The sequence below is a fragment of the Polyergus mexicanus genome, unplaced genomic scaffold (assembly GCF_030449975.1).
Source record: "Polyergus mexicanus isolate NDT 795.1 unplaced genomic scaffold, iyPolMexi1.0 SCAF_2, whole genome shotgun sequence".
NCBI lineage: Eukaryota > Metazoa > Arthropoda > Insecta > Hymenoptera > Formicidae > Polyergus > Polyergus mexicanus.
Genome location: NW_027223322.1, coordinates 2622160 through 2645535, shown reverse-complemented (window position 1 = coordinate 2645535; position 23376 = coordinate 2622160). Strand labels below are relative to the sequence as shown.

Genomic DNA, 23376 nt, shown 5'->3' with positions numbered 1-23376 from the left:
ATAAAAGGAAAAGCTCAACCTGCTTGGAAGTGCATTAATCACATGTAAGGATACTATTTTACGCCTCTCATCGAGTTAGCGCACTTTCTAACAATGCATTCTTCCAAACGCGGTTTACGCGACAAAAAGTTGAAACTGCATAATCATTAGATTAAGCTTTGAAACTTCCTATTGTATGCGCTGTGCATTTTCTCTTTCTCTCTCCCTCCCTTTCGCCCTTCTTTTCTCTCTTTCTCTCTCCCTCCCTTTCGCCCTTCTTTTCTCTCTTTCTCTCTTCCGAGTCATTAATTTAGAATTTAATTTAATTGATCGCAGTTTTCTGTCAAAATATTTCCAAACTTTTTACATTAAATACCTTGGAAATGAAAATGAAATCGAATTTAGCGAATAAAAATTTTTTATAATTTACAAATAAAATTGAAGCTATATTATTATCTTCGTATATAATACTTAATTTAGTAAGATGTTATTATACTATTCGTAGTCTTTTATAATTTCATAGTCATGATGTTATTATTTTAAATTATTATGATAAATTATTTATTCTATTATGCGTCTTTTATCTGGAATTAAATGATTTTTTTTTTTTTTTAGCATTTCGTGTATACACGATTTTGTTATAATGCGCGTTTTGTTAGTATGTATGTACGAGAAATAGACGCAGATACTGCTTATGCCGAGCTTCTTGTAACGCTAAACGGTACGGAAGTTGAATTTTCTATGTAATGCGAGGCGGTTGCTTATCATTTTCTACAAGAGCTTTGAGGCTGCTGCCAGGCAAATCTAGATTGCGAGTCCAAAGTTAATGGAAAAACCGCTATTTATGTTACTCTCGGTCGGGCTGCCAGACAGAATGCTTCGAATACGCTTACCGTTTAAAGCGGAGTATATCGGAAATGAACTGTTACGCTGCTGAAAGGCTTCTCTTTAAACTTTATTCACGTTCAGATATTCTTTTAGATTTTATCTTTTATCGCGTTGCGCTCTTCTTTCTTCCTCTATCATTCTTTTTTTTTATTTCTTACAATATTCCGCAGAGCAAGTCTCTTCTCTGCAAATTAAATTTTTTCAACTAGGTTTACATTGTCAAGTTATTATAATCGCATGTTTGATTTATCTTGATTTTCGTAATCTTATTGTCGTTAAAAAGATTCCCGAGATGATATCGACAATTGGATACGGCGATTGTTATTTGTGATTCATCATATATATCGTGTGTATCTCGTATAATTAAATTGTAAATGCGATTCGCCTCATTCTCTTGCTCGCATTCCAAAGTCTACCAGCAGCGATATCGTATTTCGCTGAGACAATGGCCGTCTAATGTAATTGCGTAGCCATCAACGAACGGGGCCGATTGTGAATTTTAGCCCAGTTTCTCACAAACGCGAAGAACCCCATCGACTAATTAGCGGTAAAGCGTCGAGCGAGAGATTGTTTACTCGTTTCTTTTCTCCTTTTTTTGCGCCTAATTAGTCTTGGTCGCGCGGGCGGATAATTGAAAATCTAATTTCGTTACTCTTTGTTGTTTCAGGTAAGTGACTGTCAAGAGAGGCAAAGAGAGAGAGATAGAAAAAGAGAAGATAACTAGGTTGGTATAAGTAATCATCGCTTTTTATCTCTTCTTCGTATATTTGCCTTTGCCTTCGTTGTTACCATCGATCGGCGCGCAGATAAGGTACAGGAGCGCGAGTTCTTCCTTTGGGAATTATTAGTAAGCTAAATTTGCGCCGGCGATTAAGTGCATTTAATCATCGGCAGGGTAATTTCGTTACTTCCGCCGCGCGCGATCCTCCGCCCGGGAAATATTGTATTTCCTTCCGTCGAGTCTAACGAGTAAGCGTTTATGCGTGCTCGTTCCCTCTCGGTTTTCCTTTATCCGTTTCTACTAAAAGTGGAAAAGGATCGAGATACTTCATCCTTTGTCTTTTCTCTTGCATTCATTCCGGGATGCTAAATTATATATCTATTTTTTTTTTTTTTTTTTTCAAATTTTGCACATGTTTTTTTATATTTCTATTTCTAGATTCAGGATGTTACTTTGTTTTACGAAAATATCCCTATATAGGATATATCAGATTTGATAAGCTATTTTTTAATTGCTCTTATAAAAACAAACTAATGACATTTATAAATACAAAATAATTATTATAAAAATAACGGCACTTATAAAAACAAATAATTATATAAATAACGTATTAATAATAACAGAGGAAAGATATAAATTTCTTTTTACTATTTATTCATCGATTTTTCTCTTTATTTCGAGTACATTTTTTTTATAATATTGTACTCGTAACATGTGCAAATTGTAAATCTACGGAATAAGCGCAGCGATTTTTTGCGATTTACCTAATCTATTTTGTACCAGCCTTCAACCCAGTTCAATATATTTAACAAACGCGAATTCACCGGAGATAATACATCGCATGCAGTTCGCGGCCGCTACGAAAAATCGTTCGATACAATGTAAAATCAGAGCGCGCGCGCGTATACATTCATATACACGGTGAACGATGCGGCGGGGAGTGAGGAGGGGAATTAACCATGTTAACCGGATATAAATTTCATCTCCATGGACACGGAGTAAATTCTAGCGGGCGGTTTAGCGCGATAACTAACTAACAACCGGTCGAAAGCGCGGCGTTGCAAAATGCTTGATTGTAACTTATGCGGCTTCATTACGCCGGCCGACACGTCGCGATGTAATTGTCTCGCACGTGTTGTGTGTTTTTTCGCAATTTCGCCACCGGTGCAGTATCGCGTGGAAAAACCGATCATTTATAAACATCTTGCTTTATCGCGCGCGTGCGCGCAATCTCCGCCCGTTTTTATATTTCCTTTGCGTGAACCCCCGGCACGCGATGCGGCATATCTGATGGCACATGAAAAATTATTCTATCGGGCCGTTTGCATCGTTTCTTGAAATACACACGTCGGCGAAATGCTTTTCTCTGCGGTTAACACGATATTTTATGCGCGATATTGATGGAATCGCGCAGCATTAATATCTGCTGTGTTGTTTTCTCAGCCCCAGTATTAAAGAATAAATACAATAGCGAGAATGCACCATAATTTTGTTTAGGTAGGATAAAACAATGAAACCGCAAAGCGTAACTAAATTATAAAAAATAACCGGAAAGTGAAGGGATTATATGCATTTGCAGAAGAGTTAGATTGTAATTTACAATATTTTGAAAATTATTATTATTTAAAAAAATAATAAATAAAAAAATAGAGAGAGAGAGAGAGAGAGAGAGAGAGAAGGAATAATTTATTAATTATTGAAATAATGACGTAAATCTATTTGATAGCTTGTGTGGTCGAAGATTAATATTAGAGAACTTTATTTTGCCTGGAATTTTTTATTTTTAATCTTCTCTCCAGCGCAACTATAATGAACATTTGCTTTTATCCTGACTTCCCTCTCCAATTACTGCTTAATTAATGTACAATTCTCGTTGCTCGAGAAGGGACTAATATCCCGGAGCATAATAAATGTTTCATCTGCGTCTGTGTCTCCTTCTTCTCACCTATTAAGGGTCGTCCAACTCTACTTATGCATGGTAGTCTGACGTATAGAATATATTTAACTTTTTTAATCATATTAAACTTTCGATAGACATAAAATCCTTTTAAATTTTTTTAAGCCGTAGTAATAATCTTTTAAGATATTTAAATAGTTTACATAAATTTTGCTATAAGATAAATATATAAAATATATCGATACATATAAAATAATTATATGTGATATAACAATTTCTCTCTCTCTCTCTCTCTCTCTCTCTCTCTCTCTCTCTCTCTCTCTCTACATACATATTATATATAAAAACAAAATAGTAAACAGGAAATTCTAACGTTGAAATTATAAGCTTCGATTATAATTATTATGCATATATAATCTATGTATGCGATACCAACCGGCATAAATCAAAGCATGAATGTAAAATTGGCATGCATTCTCGATTTGCAGCCGTCCAAATTAAATACCCGAGTTACGGAAATTTCACTCGCCACATCGCTTTCAAAATAAACGATCGATATATATGTTAATGCAGCGCGGTTGCTGGCGATTATCGCCGACGCCTAATTCGCATGATCGAGTCGGGGGCTGCTTCCGTTGTTTTCGTGTCATCGGCTGTGTTATATCGCACCATGCCCATATCGAGGACAACGCCGTGGATAAATCGATCAAATTATCCACACGCCACACACGAATGCCGTGTCGAGCGATGATCATTACCGCCAATATCGCCACTCTGTCATTACAAAAGCGATTTTACCGCCGTCAAAGAGAGAGGGAGAGAGGGAGAGAGAGAGAGAGAGAGAGAAAGAGATTTTAATTAATAAGCGCAGGTGAGCCCTTTGTGCTGTGAATATCCGTGATAGCGTTTCTTCGCGATCGCCATCTTTTCTCATGCAAATGATAAAGTATTGTTACAATGTAGATGGACAGAGCGATATGTAGAGAAATTACTATGTAATTTATGTATTATATACGTATATACTTTCTTATGTTGTGAGACGCTTAGTCTAATAATGACACGGTTTATAAAAAGTAAAATTGTTCAAAATTCATGACTCGTAGTAATAATTTACTTTATCTTCTTATTTTTTTTTCGTGAATAAAGCGCAATAAATGTGCTCTTGTTGCATTGAATTTATTCGTAAATTTTTATAATGTAACGGCTTTAAATTAATTACAATTTTCTAAATACAGTGACTTTTCACGAATAACGCTGCTATTGAAATGCCTCACAGATATAATTAATTTATCCAATATATCAATAAAAAAATTATTGAAAAAAGATCTCTCTCTTTCTTTCTCTCTCTCTCTCTCTCGCAGAATATTTAACTTTAAATAGATTAAAATTTTTTTCGAGCAAACGGACAAGGCACTATGAAACCTTGTTGTCAGTTTTTTGCGCCATCATGTTTGAAATTATAATTGCAAAAATTGCGATTAAATTAGCATGTCAATGTGCATGTCAATATAATCGTGTGTGAACATCGCAAAAGGAATATATACAGCCACGCAGAGCACATTGTCACTGGAATCGGAGATCTCTGAATGATTCGCGGTCTGTTTTAATCGCGACAATAATGTGTTTGCCAGCGCCGTGAGCGACGAGAGACTCGATTATCGTCGCTCATTATCAAGAGCGATAATGTTATGCCACAGTGGTTGTTTGACTCTGCAAAATGGGCGTCGCAACGCATCGGAAAGTCATCGGTCGATTGTTAATTTATTATCGGCCATTTGCACATATGTTGTTCTTCACACACGTGCAAAATGTCAGATTGCGAACGGACGATAATCAATCTCGCACAAATTGTTTTCTCATGAAAGTCACGAAATTTCATTAATAAAATATGAAAATGTAAACCGATGCGGAGATTTCTTTTCTGCAAGAAAGACGAAAATAATTATTCTCGCATAACAGTTATGTCAATAACAATAATCGTAATACTTGATGTGTGATATTGAAAATCGAGCGATTAAAGTTATTTTTTTAAGAAAATGAATAATCGCGCGATGCATTGAGCTGTTGTAAATTTTCGGATGCTATTCATTGCCGTTTCACGATGTTCTACACTTTCTCCTCGAGACACTGTTTCGTCGTCGTGTCCGTAAAAACTTGGAGTGTTACTTTACTCCTCGAGGCCTGACAGATTTACTACCTCGGTCCAACTTCCATCTGCGTTAATTATGAAATTTTACTTTCGTGCAAGCGCGCGAACCGTTGACGACAGAGAACTTTAGTCGGCACAAAACTTTATCCAGCTTGACAATTTCATGAGGTGTATCGCTCTTCTCTCTCTGCTCGTCATAGAGCACACTATCGCGTTTTATTTACGGATGCTGCTCGCCGAATCGCTTGGAAAATTACTCCGCGCGACTATTTGGCTTAAATATCTTCGCACTATTTGTCACAAACGGAATGGCCGGATAAATTACAGAGATAAATATTTAATTCTAAATTAATATCGGATATAGTCGGATGATTATCATAAAAAAATATAAGTTTATAACGCTATTTTTCTAAATAAAAAACATTCATATTCTTAGAGTGGATTAAAACATTCTAATAATGCAATTTATTATATTGAGAATCTTACATATTAAAAATGGTTGGGAAAATGTACAAATATAATTAGCAGTATTTTATGATAGAAAAGCCGGAATCTTTAAAATATCATCCTTTTTTCTGTTTAAATTTTATGGAAAAATATTATTTTTTGAATATAAATTAATCATAATTTAACACGGTAATATAATTCTTTATGAAATGAAAATTTCGAAATAAAACTGACTAATCTTTCTCGCTCCATGAAACGCATTTATGATTTATTGCCGAAATCTAAATGTCTTATTAGCACCTTGACATGTTTTGTCAGTCATCGCTTTCGTAATAACACACGCACACACACACATTTCTCTCATTCCTAGACTTGCTAGTTGTCTCACGTGTACAATAACACAGATGCCTGTATGTCTGAATCTAAAATTTAGACATTAATATTTTGACTGGCATTAGCATACATTTGTACATCACATGTAGCGCCGATATTCTACAAATTTCAAGTCACGTGAAACGCTTGATACAATTTTGTCGTGGGCGAATATACGTTGATGGAAACGTCGACCACAATGCGGCGGCTACATCGCGTGGAGCTCCCTACGTTCACATTATCAAGTCTAATGTATCATCCACATGTGCGGGCGCATGGGAAATAAAGCATTGCTTTGCATACTTTAAGTATCTTACTGTTTCTCTCGTGCAAAGCAAATATTTGCTCAAGAGGAAGTCGACGGAAAGACTGGGAGCCAAATTTGTACTTTGAGGCATATGTAATGAATCATCATCATCATCCGAAATAAATAAATATTTGTCCAGCAGGATCTCGAAAAGAGCAAATTAAAAGAGACCTGTCTTTATTTTCTCAAAATTAATTTTGTATTATTTATGTATATACTTTTGATACCAAAAGAAATCTTATCTCGAAGAAGAACATCGTTAAAATATCAATGAATTAAGTTATATTTTAGAAATAGTGAATTTAATAATGACTTTAATGTTGAAAAATAATAAAATAATTTAAGATATACTTTTTTTTGTTTAAAGAGTATGGTACGATTTACTTTTTTTTTTTTCGTTTCTTTTTTCTCTTCTCTATTCGTTTGTCAAATAATGAGCAACTGGAGAATTTCATATATTTCGGAATAACGTGAAAGTTCCAGGAGAAAATTATTCGGCCATCTTTTTTCCTCGCATTTTCCGCGAGCCGGATGCCGCGCGATTGCCGCCGCCGGCGGAACCAAACTTTTTTTTATGAAAATCCAGTTGCCGAGTCTTATTGGAATTGGCAAACGATCACGTAACGTGGAGCACTCCACGGCGATACCGTTCTCCCGTCTCGCAATTTATAAATCGAGTGAAAAATAGCGTCACGCCACTTTTAAAAGTTCGTCCCGATAGAATTTTCAAGCAGGAGCAAATGACAGTTTCGCGTAATCCCGCATAACAGTCCGGAAGATTGCAATTTTAATTTATTTTCGACGATGGAACAAATCGTGCGCGTTATTTCACGCGTACATAACATTCGTACTTGTCACTACACGTGATGCTGTAAAATTGTGCGACATGCCGCATTTTCGGAAAATTTTATGCAATCGCTTGCACGTGTATTTGGCATTTGGTTGAGCACGCTCGATTGAATTATGTGTTCAACGTCGCTTACAGTTTAAAAAGTAAAAAACAAAAATTAAAAAAAAAACATTGGAAATTTGTCTTTATTTCGAATAATACAGCAGCTCCTTTTCCTCTTATTGACCTGAAAACATTCGATGATATTTTTGTACTATTTTTAAGAAATATAAAAATTAAAAAAATATTAATTAAATCTTATTTCGCTTTTTGATTAAAAGATTTTAGAAAGAGAAATTGAATTTCTAATTTGATATATTTTATATATTTTAATTGCACGTCTTTTAAAGTCTGTTTCAGATTTTCTTATATATTTAAAGCGTAGAAGAAAAATTATAAAAATAAATAAAAAGGATTCAAAATTCAAGTATATATTTAATTTATATCCAAAGTTGCTTTCGAATTTTTTTACAGATTCTTTTTGCGATATTCCTCTGCCTTTCATATATAGATTTATCATGCGCGCGCGCGATTGTGTAATTAGCAACATGAGATGGCATCGAATGAAATTCGGATATGCTATTTCATGGTTGTAATACACAACTGTTTCTATACAAAGCAAGAAAGAGAGAGAGAGAGAGAGAGAGTGTGTGTGTATGTATACGTATGAGTGAACGAGAGAGATGAACGTTCATCGATCTGCGTCACGCTGTGTGCACGTGTTTAGTACGTACACGCTCACACGTGCCACCCGTGCTCGTCGATTAATTATCGAGATATCTCATGTTGAATGCGCGCGTTTGTGGTCGCGCATGCACGTGCACCCCGATGCAACGTCCGCTCGGTGCATTCATGCAGGCCCGTGCATTTGGAGCGTTCTATATATAACGCGAACGAGTCAAGTCCCAAAATTGCCGATTATTTTCCCTGTGTAAATCTTTCGAAATTCGTAATCGATGGGAAAATGAGAGGAAAAAAAAAAAATCCGTCATTTGTAATCGCTATCGCATAACATTGACAAATTCGTTAATTTATTATGGAAGTAAGAGATCATAAGAAAAAAAATAATAATACGATCTTTTTCTTTTATTAAGAATCAACGAATGAGTTTGCGGAATAAATATGAAATTCTCATCCAATCTAATTTACAAGATATCACGTCGAGTAGTTAGAAGGCGTGGACGTGCAAAGCTTGGCGCGGAAAATCGAAATTTTTCGTATTAGTAAATGGACCGTTACGCCGATCAACTCGCTCGTCACTTCCGACAGGCATCGCTCGCCAAAACGAAGGACTATGAATCGGTTTAATTAGATTAATGGATCTCTCGCTTCGTTCGACGCCTGGTAGATAGGTTCCGGCTTTTACTGTTATCGGCTCGTGCTTTCTACGCGCTTTCTATACTAATACATACATTCGCACGTGTTACCTTTTGTCAATCGCTGATGAATAAGGGAGTATATATAAACGCTGACATCATCCAATACTTTCTCTAATCGTTAAAAAAAAAAAAAAAAAAAAAAAAAATATGAAAACGAGAAATTAATTTATCTAAAATAATCATTTAAGAGTAATCGCTTTAAAGAATTACCCATGTAATATAGAGCTTATAGCATAAAATAACTTTGTCCGTTCGCGGGAAAGTAAGTTGCTTGAGGATTAGACGGTAGCTTCTTGTCACATAATATGCGATCGTTGAATAATATCGATATCGAATACTCGGTTGAGACGAGCCCGGTAACGTGAAACATACGAAGCGCCGTGCATGAATCTAATTTAATTTCCAAAACGCCCGGAAGCAAGCAACGAACGGCTGTTCCACGTCGACCAAACTTCGGAAACTGTCATTAGAACTTGACGGAAAACGCCGCTTGTCCGCTGCCGGCGGCGATGGCGTTATCGTTATAGATTTTGTGATATCCGACACGGACGTTCAATATTAGCGGCTTATCGTAGTACAGTGTGAACAGAATTATTTTTCAACAACTAGTAACAATGAAGTAGAAAAAGAAGCAAATTTTTTTTTCAATTTATAAAAAGAGGACAAAATAGAAAATATTTACATTAAAAAAAAAAAATTTTTTTTTTCTGTAATGTTAAAATTATTTTATATTATAAGTTATTCTATTCTCAATTATTCTCGTAGCATTACGACTCACATTCCTTAACTCGAAACATTATTAAGTCGATGTTAATTAGCGCGAAGGAAACTAATTAATTCTGCAGTTACTTTATGACGTTTTAAAAAAAACGTCCGTAGAAATACAAGTATGTCATGCAAGTTTGTTATACTGAAAAATTCAGAGAGTTACAAAATCTGCGTTACTATTATAATCGATAGTGCATGACTTTCGATATAGTAAACTTTTACATAGGAATGATAATGAAACTGGTAACAGAACTTTTATGCTCTCGATTGATATTTCTCGTCACGCTTATATACGTGATTGAATTCAAAAAATGAAATAAGAAGGAAAAGGAGAGTGAAAAAGAGAGTGAGAAAAGAAGGGGGGAGGAGGAAGGAGAGATATCTTGAAAAAGGATCAATGGGTCGCTCGAGAAAGTTTTTTCCTCCGAGATTTAAATGCTACTAGATATTAAACTGGTCCGACAGCATAGCGTAATGCTGCTCTTGGAAAATGTCGAATCGACTGATTTTAATACCGACCTTACCGGTTCAAAGCTGCTCTTATGCAATTAGGAACGACCGTGGTGCGCTCTTTGCGCGAATTTGTCGAGCGGTATTTCCAACGTGGGTATCGCCTCGAGAGTCCAGGTGGTTTCTCGAGTGTTTTATTGGGGAGAATAATTGGGGCAGGTGCATCTGCGAATGCGCGTCCGTTGGTACAGAGACGAGCGAATGATTGTACGATAAGGCTGATTATTCGCGATTTATCTCCCTAAATAGGATAATTTTCCAGCGTGACATTCTGAAAAAAGAAAAATGCAGAGGATATTAATACTATTAAAGCAAAAAAAAAAAAACGGTTATACAGGGTGTTATACCAAAAGTGGTCACCGCCTGTTATTTTTTAAACTAACAGAGATAGACCATAATAAATATATATCAAATTAAATGGTTCAAACTGAACTCTATCGTGAGCATAGTAGTAGTTTACAAAAACTATCTGTATTAACGAATACTATGATGTATGATTAAATGTAAATTTTTTACATATTTTACGAGTTTTATCGGCTTAAAATATCGCGGGCAATGTCTACCTTTTCATTTTCGGTCCTGTGATATGGCCAACTTGTGACTCGAGTATTATCAAATGACAACATGACACACGTCAATCTCCAACGCACCAGTCAGAAATTGCCCATATGGCAGGGCCGAAAATGAAAAGATAGACGTCGCGATATTTTAAGCCGATAAAACTCGTATAATATGTAAAATATTTGCATTAAGTCATACATTGTTATATTCGTTTCAAACAATGCTACAATTTTTATTGTGTCGAAATATCCACATTGTTATAAAAAAATTATATATATATTTCTCCGTTTGTTAATACAGATAATTTTTATAAGCAACTATTATGCCCACAATAAAGTTCAATTTGAACCATTTAATTTGACACATATTTGTTATGGTCTATTTTTTTAATTTAAAAAATAAAAGGAGGTGGCCATTTTTGGCGGGACACCCTACATTATATTAAGAATTTCAATTGAAATTGATTTTCTAGAGAAATTGAAAAATGCGAAAACTTTAAAATTTTGATAATTTATACAATACTTCTGACAATTGTTACACTTCTTAATAACGTATGTATGTTTATATTTCTAAATATGATCGCTGTTATTTTATAATATTCAAATACTCGAGTTAATCCTAATGAATATTTTAATTTAAAAAAAATATATATACATATATATTTCTTTTGTTATTAATGAAATATGCTTTTGTCAACTTGATGCATATAATTTATTTGTATTTCCAACGCATCTCCCCGTCGATATCCAAATTGTTCAACGATACGCATTAATTCCAGCGATACGTCGAGCTGAGTTATCGTTTAATTCTGAGTTGTGCGCGTGGAAATTTAGCCGCTCAATCGGTTGTTTGTCAAGCAGCGGACGGGAAACAGAAGATACGATCCGGAAATTATTGGACGCGTGTGATTACGTTAATTTCTGGCCGAGATTATATTGTGCATTGCATTGTGTTGGTATCGCAATCATGCGATTTCACTCGGGAGTTTCCGTACGATGACATATATACAAATTCCAGAATTAGATTTATTTTCTAATCGCATGTGCATAGTTACTATCTGATTTATATCGAGAAATTACGTACGTTCGCGATACGAATTTAAATTTTTTGATCTTACAATGGAATTGCGTAGAAAGTTTTTTAAAGTGGATCTTATAACTTCTGCAACTCCTACAGCAATTATTTTCAGCGTTTACTATTATTTCTTACTTACGTTACTTTCAACATTTTTGCAACAGTAACTTTTCGAAATAAAAATTTGTTTCTACAACAAAAATTTTTTTACGGAAGAAGACATTTCAACTAACAATCTTAATTTATGTTATACATTTAAATATATATATCTGATCGAGTGTAAAATTGTATATCTCATACAATATCATTCGTTTTTTATCACTACGAATATGCCGGCATTTATATCTCGCTTATCGCCGCAACGCGATATTAACGAGCAGTATTAGAATTTATCGCTACGTCGATATGTTACGGACGACGCCTTTAATCGCATAAACTAGTAAGCTGACGAGCTGAATGAAAAATAACGGCCTCGTCAAAAATTCATAACTGATAGCTTATGTTTCTCGGCGCCGCGGCATCCGCGCCCGCTAAGAGTAACGAGCTGACGATCGTACCCTGAAGTAGAATATTCTTAATTACGAGAAACCGGAAACACGGGGATTTTACGCCTCGTAAATTTTATCAGCGAAACGTCTGCTCGCTGATGAAAGCATTGCGCGTTTTCGGAGTACAAATTTATGAAACATTTTTCGGCCAAGTCGAATGCCGAACGACACATATTCGCGTCTCGATTGTAAAATAGAGCACGCGCGGCGTCCTCTTTTCTCCTTGCGAATTTTATGTAACTGCAAAACTAATACATTTGTGTAATCTCCGAATAGCTAGCATGTTACATATTTATCGTGTAACAATTATGCAATCTTGCGAGAGTCTAGCTTCAGAAACGAGCACTTAGTACTTGGATTGAATCCAGTTTGGAGGAAAAATAAATCATTATTTGAAGTAAATTTTTCTAGAAAAGTCCAGTAAACACGAAATTACTTATCGTTGACATATTAGTTAATTTTTATATATTAAAGATATCTAATACGCGATATTTTCTAATTATAGAATTTTTCCAGTATCATATTTTCATAAATATAAATTAAAATATTGCGCAGAACGGTATTTAACATATTTTTCATCTGTGTACTTTCATTATATTATCTTCTTTTGTCTTTAAATTTTTGAATTTGAAGATTGTCGATAAAGAGGGAAAAAAGAATTTCTTTTCACTTGCATGTTGATTAAAACTGATTCATAATATTGTAATAGCAATGTAGAACTTTAACGAAGGTATTAAGATTGTCACGTTTATATCCGAGAAAAATTCGTATACTCTCTTACTATTTCTTATATTGTACGATTAACCGGTATTATTGCATGGTAATATCGATTCTTTCCAATTAGATCCGTGTCAATGTACACTTCCGATGATGCGCGCGGAGGTTGTAATTCGAGCTCGTCTATTATGTCCATTAAACATTGTTTTTGGCTCTTTCTTTATTCCTCGCATCATCACTCGCGCGTCGGCAAAGAAAGAAAAAAGAAACTGAGAGAAAAAGAGACAATATAACGGCTTCCGGCAACGTGCGTATCGTTTTCAGCGAATATCCACAAATAGCCGATCTGTTCGCTCGCGCGTACTGCATCCACGTGCGTTTTTGGAAACGTACTCGTTTGAGAGAGTACTTGTCATGGACAAGAAAGAGAGAGAGAGAGAGAGAGAGAGAGAGAGAGAGAGAGAGAGAGGAAGAGAGAAAAAGAAAGTCAAAACCGAATCCAACACGCCACGAATTTAAATGGTGTAGTCGGACAGTAACCTACGGGGGAAAAAAAAAAAAAAATCACGAATCACTACGTAACCCGTGCGTGCTATTCGCGTGTACACGCGTGAACGAGCGGGCGAATGAGCGAGTACGATTTTACGTACGTACGTACATCGAACGCGACGTGCTCTGTTCTCTCGATTTTCGATTTTCAGCCGCATTTAGCGAGCGACGTGTGTTCGCGAACGAAACGAGACTCACGCCGAATTCGGCGTGTAATGGATGAACGTATTCGATGAATACATCGACGATGAATGCATCGCTTGATGCCGACAGGTTCGCTCGATACGAGGCATAACGAGCATCCGATTCCATCGCTTTCAGCAAGGTCGAATACAGCGCGGAGAGCACGGAGTAATTTTTCAAGCGTTGCGTTTCGATGTGTTAACTAGTTAACTCAATGGAAATAACATGTAAAGGTATCGCAATAATTCAGACATAATCCAATGAAAAGATAATGCAGTAATAAAAATGACACGGTAATACGTAGCGATCAAAATAATTGCGCAATAATTAAGACAGGAAGTAATATAGATGTGCGAAAAGTAACACAGATAAATTTTATTAAGTGACACTTAAGAATTATTAGTGATTTGAAATATGAGAAGAGAGAGAAAGAGAGAAAATATAAAACGATTATACATATATTAGATTTGAATTATTTATGAATGATAATTGTATATTATTTATAGGATAATCACAATAGAGAGAAATTATTTATGAGATAGGGATATGAAATTTTAATTATAGTCTTGGTTTATATCGCGTTCGCATTCGATGCCGCGCGTAGCGATTCTTTATCGGAACAATTCCCATGCGTTTGCATGGGAACAATCTGTTTATTACCGCTTTCCACTCGATCGTGATGAAAGCAGTTTTACTACCTATAAATCTCGTTAATTGCCCACAACTCGTTTGCAGGAACAAAAGTATGGCGCGGATTTTATAATTCCCGTATTAGTTGCAGCACTTATAGAAACGCTTTGAAGAAGAGAGAAAAAAAAAACAAATTTTTTTCCCTCTAATCTTAAAATACATAATTTTTTTTATATTATAATTTAATAAAAAAATTTATAATATAAACTTTGTATAAAAAGATCTTTTTCACGTTATCGATTATTTTCCATTCTAAATGGCAGTATGTATAAAGACGTCGCTATTTTATTGCACCTTCAACCGGTTGACAGTTTATCGAGCGGGAAAAGCGCGCTCGCGATAAAAAGCGCTCATTTAGCGGCGCAAGAAGTGAGAGTGGACCGCGCCAGCGGTCCCGATCAGGAAGTAGCGCTATGGTATAGTAATCATCAACCTTTTTCCATCATCTTGCTGCGTATTTTGCGTAATTGGCTTCGCCGAAGAAGCCGGCGCGATTTTGCGGAATCGCACTAGTTGGAGAAAGGCGTAGTTTCTCGGCCCTTTTTACACGGTAATCACGAGTATGTAAAATTATTAACCGGGGTACAGATCTGACCTTTCGATAATGACGTGTATTATCTAAGAAATCCTAGCCCTCAGTGTAGACTAGTTTTATCTTCTTTGAAAAGAATGATAAACGTCGAAAGAAATTGCACCGTAGTTTCTCAATATATTCTTTCAATCGGTCTTCTATCAAACTTGCAATGTTACGATATCTGATGCAGCGAGCGAATCTCCGCGACGCTGGAGGAATGGTCTGAGAAATGTCACTTTCGCGCCAAACGACGACAAACTTGAACAACGACAAAGCGTTTGACGTCTGCTCTCTCATCCATTATGTGCATCTTCACATGAATGCGAACGTGGACGTGCATAGGAACACGATGCAAACGTAAACGTCAACGTGGACATGGATGTAAACATGGACATTTACACACTGATGTGTAATTCACATAATAAAGATTTAAATTTGTTATCCAATTTGTTAGTCGGGCAGATTCAATTCTTTTTTTATTTCACATTTTGCATAGATGGGTGTGTAATAATGTGTATGTTTTTTTTAAATATTCTATTATATATATATTATATTATTACTAAATTTTTTCTGGAAAAAGTATTTTCTAAAAAGAGATAAAAAATACATTTCAGATATACAAAAAAAAAAAAAAAAGTATGCAACGAATTTTTAAAAAATATGAAAAAGAAGTGAAGTAATATTAAAAAATTAGCTTCAAAAACGAATTGATCAATGCAATTAACTAAATAGTTGGTTGCATATCAATGTATAATCGACATTAGCGCGATTTAAGATTCCGTTAAGTCTCTTGGGGGATCTAATCCTCCCTTCCCCACAGTTATTACCCCTCGTTGGCTCGTATGCTCGGCTGGACGATAAAACGCGATAAAAGCTGAAACTTGTGCGCTCGCGCGCACTTTATGCTCCCGGGACGAATATTTGGAAGATTTTTCATCTATGTCTATCTTACCTACTTGGTGCACGTTTTATTATTCAGTATGTTCAGAACGATCCGGTCTCAAATCCAAAAAGCATAGCTCGAAGAACGAGTGTGTGAATCGTAAACATCTGTCGGTAGCGAGCGATGAATATTTTTGATAGCTTCTCTAAAATCTCGACTGTGCAACGTGGATGGGGTCGAGCAATATAAATTATATTCACACAGAAATTTTATAAAAGCATTTGAGAAACTTGATTAAAATTTTGTGATTAATTATTGAATTAGTATTTATCATCTGTATTGACAAAAAATCAGGGAGTTTTATGACTATTCTTTTTTAATTTAATAAATGGTATGTTACATTTTAAAATAACAAATTCTTTTAAGCACTTGTTATAATAATATTGGTTTCATTGGACGATATATATAACGTGTTCCGATTTTGGAATCGATATTTTTCTTTTCTCTCTCTCTCTCTCTCTCTCTCTCTCTCCTGCCATATTTTATTTTCATGTTATCAAAATTTGATACGACGAATCTGTCGTTAAATTGTAATACGAATATTTTGTATACTGAGAGTATCTCACTAATTGAAATTAACGAATGGATGCTGCCGTGATTATAGGACACCTATTGTACGTCCAAAGACGGATGCGTTTCTCATTAGACTTGGGGAACAAGACGGGGGTGCTTTCCCGGTATGGAGGAAGATTTAATTTCTTTTCTCAAGAGCTTTCGAATCGTCTTTCATCCGCCGCGTCGCTTTCTTTGTTAGTCGTGAGTTATTATTTAACAGGAGAAAGCGAAGAAAGACTCGACTTCACCCTGGCACAAAAGTTTCTTTCGAGTTTGAAAATCCACCCAGGCTAAAACCGATACTAATCTCTCACTGCATAATTATAAGTTAGAGTGTGCAATTTGTAGTATATACAGTAAGAAGGAGTGAAAAAAAAATGAATAAGCGGTAGAATGTGTCGCGAAAGACGAAACATTCTGATGAAAATGTAAATCGCGCGTGAGCGTAAGTTTTACAGTCTAGATTTCTTCTTTTTGCAACTTTGCACTTTGACATATTCTAAAGAAAAAAAACGACAATCTTTATTATTATGTATTCGAAAATTAAAGTTTTATTTAAAAATTTTAAATTTTATTTATTTTTGTGAGAATTTTATTTCTTTCAGATATCTAGTTTTGAAGTTTGTAAACCAATCGTGCATTAAAGTAGATTAATGAGAATTGTCTTACACAAAATGAAACCAATCTAATGAAATTGATTAAAAATTAAATCCAATATATATCCGAAAAATTTTCTGCTTCAATTTTAAAATTCTCTCTTTTAACAAAGTAGAATATATTTCTATTACAGATTATTACAATTTCCCAATATTTTTAAACTGCTCTGTATTTATGCTGTAAAGAAAAAAGAGAAATAATACGGATTTGATGTATTACACGGTATGAACGTTCCCTCGCAAAAGAATTAGACAGACTTGGTCAAGAATATCGATTGCTATCGGTTGACCCGCCGCTGCTTATCTTGCGAATACCTAGGGTGGCATCGATCGATATCTCGTTTATCCGCGCGATTCTTCTTCCGAGGATACTGAACCGGAATGTCGTTGCCGATCGAGCGATACACCCCCGCAATATATCCGATAAGATCGGAACAGAAACAGCAGCCTTGCTTTTTCCGTGCGTCCCTCTCTCTTATTTGTTCGCTACCGATTGCCTCGCGATTCTTCGTTGTTGTTTCTCTCTCTCTCTCTCTCTCTCTCTCTCTCTCTCTCTCTCTCTGTCTTTTTTCGATGTTGTAGCATCGCGATTTCAACGATATAACGCGTAGCGGCGATCGGATTCGTGCACGCTCAACCGTTAAACGAATTGAGATAAGATAACGTAATTGAAGTGACGATAAGAAAGTTAATTTACGTCAGCGGGAATTCGCGACACGGGTCAAAGCCCGAGAGGGAAATATAATAAAATGCCCATTACGATCGCTAGTCGACATGCAATGTCCAATCTCACTGCGTTGTGCTCATTAACGGCTCTACGTTGCGAATTAAATATTGCGATTTCTTTCTTATTTATCATCGGCTGCACTCGATCGTAAACATCTTTATTTGTGTCCGTTTCGTTCGATGCCGGTTGGAAAAATTAATGGCGAACTCTCTTGCAATTAGTTGGAATTATATACATTACGTTATAAATAAAACACTGAAAATAAATAATAGAAAATAAATAATAATTTTTTTAACGACATTGAAGTAAATATTTAATATTGACAAATTTATGAAATTTTAAAATATTAGATGCAGTTTCTCTAAAGTTAGAGCAAGAAAAAAAAATGGTTAAATTAGTTTCAAACAAAAGAATTGGAATGGATATTTTGATAATAGCTCCACCAACTAAAATCATATTGAAATACAGTCGATGATGAAAGAAAGCTGATTTTATATGCGGGAAATGTAATAAAATACGATTAGAACGCGTAGATTTCATGAAGGATGCTGAAAAATATTTGAAGAGTATTAAAGCGACGTCAAAACGATTAAGTGCGATAAAAGTATAAGTCTAAACAACTTTTATTAACTACAGCAATTAAATATGACTGCGCTTAACTTTTTCTGCTTCAGAGCAACAGCATATTTATGGCATTTTTATAATAAGCGTTTACAAACTAATATCACTCGTCGTCGGGGCGAGTTTTTTTCGTGTATTTTATTCTTCTTATCAGCCACTCTCGACATCGCAATGCGATTGGTGGTATGTTGTTAACAGGTAATTTGTGGCACGATAATGACCATTCCGCTAGTAGCCTTGAGTCGGCGATCCGATGTCGCGTTACTGCTGCGTGTTCCAGGCTCGCGGTAATTCATGTAACTTTTACAACGCGCAGCGAAAAAGCCGAGACCTCGACGTGGGCGGTGGCGCGAATCGGCGAAACTATTCCGGTTTGCTATCTGCTATTGCATGTTAATTAATGGATTAATTATAAAATTTTTTTTATATTTATAAGATCGACTATTGACGCGTCTTCAAATTTTTATTAAATCCTAACTGGAATTTTAAATTTGTCAAAGAAATAGTTCAAAAAGAATTTCAATGTAACCTTGAGACATTCTCTGTTCGTTGTATCTTGTCATTCTTGTCTGTTCTCAAATTATTCAAAATTTCTCGAAGCGATCTTTTTCCTCCGTGATAATTTTCACGGTTATCCGAAAACAACAGAATCGCGAATCGCTACAGACTCGTCGCCGTCATTTCATCCCCCGTTAGGGGAATACGTATTAATGTTTTCCGACTGGATAGGAGAAAAAAAAAATGCGAACGAACGCGCTTGGGAATGTCGCGTCGAAGGGCGGGAATGCCAAGCCTGAGAAACGTTTCCATTATTGTCCGGAAAAAGGACACGCGATTTCTCCGCCCGGAAAGGCAGGTAGGACGTGAGGGAAAAGCGCGATTCGCCATAATGGCGCGCTCGCGAGTCGATAATAAGGGTTCGCTGGTATTATATACGTCCTTGAGTTAATGAGACCTCACCACGGCGTGGTTACCAGCTGTGTCCCGTGGCGCGGATGGAAGTAAAGACTTATGTCCATTCTCGTGTTTACGACATTCAGGAGTCGCTAGTATTATATACTATACCCTAACTTTTATATTCTTATCCAGTTAATTAAAAAAGAAAACTCTAGATATTTTTTTCCAATAAAAAGTATTATAATTGAGCAATAAAATATTATAGAGATTAAAATAAAAGGAAGAATATAAATATGAAACGTTAATTAAATACATAAATACATTAAAATATATATAAACATATCTTTCACTTTCAGTAATATATGAATCATTTAAATAAGATATTCTTCCAATTTTTTTCAATTATTTAAAGCAGATATTTTGTTCTAGAAAAGAATGGAGAGCTGTATTAAAAATCATTATTTTTAAAAACTCATACATAAAATGCAAAGATAATTAGAGAGAAAGGAAATATTGAAAAAGAGAAACTTATTATTTTAATTATTAGTTTAATAAAAAGATGGAATTTGCCAAAGATTTTTTACAACCATTTTAATCTTTTAATCGTTGTAATTTTCGAGCTGCAATGTATAATATCGAAAAAGTTAAGCTGACCTTAGATACATTGACCATTGTACGTCATCGAATCTCATTGGCGGTTTCAGTAAAAAAAAAAAACAGAAAGAAAGAAAAATCGAAAAAAAGGAAGAAATGGGAGAAGGAAGGGACGATCGCTTGTCGATTCAGTCGGCGTTGCATCGTTGGTGGTAAAGTGGACGCGTTTTTGCGGACACGAACCAACCACGCGGGTCTCACTCATCCTCTTATCCTTTGTCCACCTCGTTTTGCTACTCTTCCTTCTCAGGGAACTCTTTCTCCTTCTCTTCTAATCCTCCTCTTCCGTCTCAGCGCATCGCCATTCTTCTCGTTTTCCTCGCATCCTTATTCCGCCCTCTCGTCCCTTTCCCAACGTTCCGTAACGGCCGAACGCTCTTACGGTGATCCTTTCGCGATGCGAGGCACTTTCGGCCTAACGGTCCATTCTCGCGCCATGGGATTATGCAAATTAAACGAGCCGTGACGGCCGATCGGTCCCCTCGCGAAAACGGAACGAAAACGTCGACTTGAAAACGGGCCTTGACTCGTCCCGGATCCGTGCAAAGAAACTGCCCTTGAGCTAGTCGCACAAACTATCTTGTATAAGTACATATACTTATTGCGAGAACATGTTAATTATTATTTTACAATGTCTGTATTAATCGTGCTTCTTGATCAATATAATTTTCGTAAAATCACGAAATATCTCGAAGCTATACAACATCTTGTATATATTCCTCTCGTCTGCATACACGAAATCGTAGAGTACGAAACGTGGGTGCAACTATCGCAAATGAGGTTGCGCTCGTTCGAGATATAACGAATTTTACCGTGGAAACGTGGGAAGCAACATGGTTGAACGGTGTTTTATCGCCGCATCCGCGATGGTTAATAATCAAATGGTGATTAATGACGCCGAAACGATGTTGATTTACGGCGATTTGTCATGTCTCTGGGATAAGGATTGGTCGCTCGTTAGAAATTCCCGGGTCTGCTCGATGGAGCGATAGTTAACAGCGAATATGTGCGCGCCGTGCAATTCGCTGACTTTGTATGGCAATCGGTCGTGCGGGGTACGGGGAGAAGTGACGTTTGCATGATTACAAAGTAGAAGTAGAATAACGGTTCAGCGAACGACGACAATGACGAGTGACGTTCATTAGAAAGTTAGATGTTGAAATTAGATTGCGCTACTTCGCGAAGTCATACTGTAACTTCCTCCCCAATATTGTTACTGCTGTAAATCTACGAAGTAACCGGAAGGTGTTCGATCGACGATCGAACTTCTGGAAATTTTTAACAAAGAATATTTCATTATTATCTAAAAATAAAATTACTTGTAAGTAGCGTGATTATTATTAAATCTCTAAAAATTAGAATATTAGTAGAAATTAGAATATTTTAATAAACTAGATATGGATAACATACTTAATCGTTTACCATTACATCGAAAGACACTTATGAAAGTGACGACAAATATCGATGGAAGAAACTTTTCATGTATTTTTTATTTGTGGGAAAGGAGAAAGATGTGAAATGGAAAGAAATAGCGCGAGGATGAGAAGAGAAGGAACACAGGAAGGGCAGATTACTATGTCTACCGCCATGGCACGTGCCTAAGTCCCACGACGTAAATCAGCGCACGTGCCTCTCTCGCGGCCGCGAGCTTTTCCTCGGACAGGTTCAACGATCGATACCCCGAGAGGAATGATCGATGCCCCCACGGCTCTTAATGGTCCCCGTATATCGTCTCCGAGGATAGGAAACTTCTCCGATGGAGAGAGAAAGAGGGAGAGAAGGATTCGTACATGTCCGTGAATCTATACAGGGTGTTTCGAAACGTTTGAATGATTTTCTAGCCAAAATCTATAACGAATTTTTCCTTGTCAAAATTAATTGGATGGAATTTTTTTTTTTTTGGGGGGGGGGAGGAAGTTTTGGCAATTGCATCTAAAATTAAGATAAAATCTAGCAAATTTATCTGAGATACAAAATCTTGTTACTTTGATTTTGAATGACTTATTCTCTCAAGATTTAAATAGCTCCAAAATTCTTCAAGGTTTTACAAATTATTGAACAAGTAGACCTCGTTACCATTATCCTCCATACCATTATCATTAAAATCATCATTTTTCTCAGTCTCAGCCTATTATTTTCAATGAGTAAAGGAGATATGTAATGGTTTTGGGCCACTCTGTGCAAACGCGGCAATATGTGAGTAATCTATGGAGGACCTACGCATTACCAGCTATTATTCATAATTACTGAATACGATGCGCTCGATCGTATGGATCTGTAAGCGTAACGCGATATAATATGTCTTGTAATGAGCACATCTAGTAAATGCCGATGGGGAGAAAGAAAAAGCCAAAGACGAAGTGAAGAAGATATTTCGTTGGCAACGAGCCGTCATCGGTCACGTGCCACCGACTGAATCAAAAAGTTGCCGTGTACGGTCATTGAACGAGAGAGCAGCAGGTTGGCGTTCTCACATGACGTGCGCGTACGCGCGTGTGTGTGTATGTGTGTGTATATACGCATATTCACCAATGAGGGTGCAACCGCGCGCGTTATGTATATATACATATATATATTTATATATCGCAATTGCTTCTCTGCAAAGCAATACCGAGATGCGCGAATGAGACTGTTACATAAGATCAGATGTATCAGACCGCAAGCGCGATTGTGAAACAGCAGGAGAAAGATGAAAGGGAAGAGAGAGAGAGAGAGAAAGAGGAGAGAAAGGGATATTAAATGACTTGGAATGAAATCCCCTGTGAAGATAGGTGTAGAAGTCAAGCGTAGAGCAATTGCCGAAGGAATATGATTAAGAAGTTGAGAAATTAACGATCGTATCAATTTACAAAATTGCATTTAAATAAGTTAAATTATTTTAAAAAAGCAAGTAGATATATATATATATATATATATATATATATATATATATATATATACACGCACTGTTAATTAACAAATAATATAAATGTCAGATATTAAAATTTGAGAAAAGAATTTTGTAAAATTATTTATTTTTATAACGAAATTATTGAATTATTGTAATTTTATCATTTTGATCCTTCAATTATAATCTAATTATTACAAAACGCTGTTATTGAACATTTGTAAGTTGTGTTGA

General features: G+C 35.9%; 1 protein-coding gene across 5 annotated transcripts in view; it reads left to right on the top strand.

Annotated features, from left to right (window-relative positions):
• LOC138944139 (CCR4-NOT transcription complex subunit 6-like) overlaps positions 1 to 23376 on the top strand; it is a 383005-nt gene that overhangs the window by 136531 nt on the left and 223098 nt on the right. Inside the window, exon 5 of one of the 5 annotated variants that reach the window (XM_070315063.1) lies at positions 1535 to 1591. The exons of 3 other annotated variants lie outside the window; for them this stretch is intronic. In XM_070315063.1, coding sequence (XP_070171164.1) covers positions 1535 to 1591 — 57 coding nt within the window. Of the gene's footprint in view, positions 1 to 1534; positions 1592 to 23376 lie in introns of those variants that run through there. One more of the 5 variants, XM_070315093.1, reaches the window with a different exon arrangement.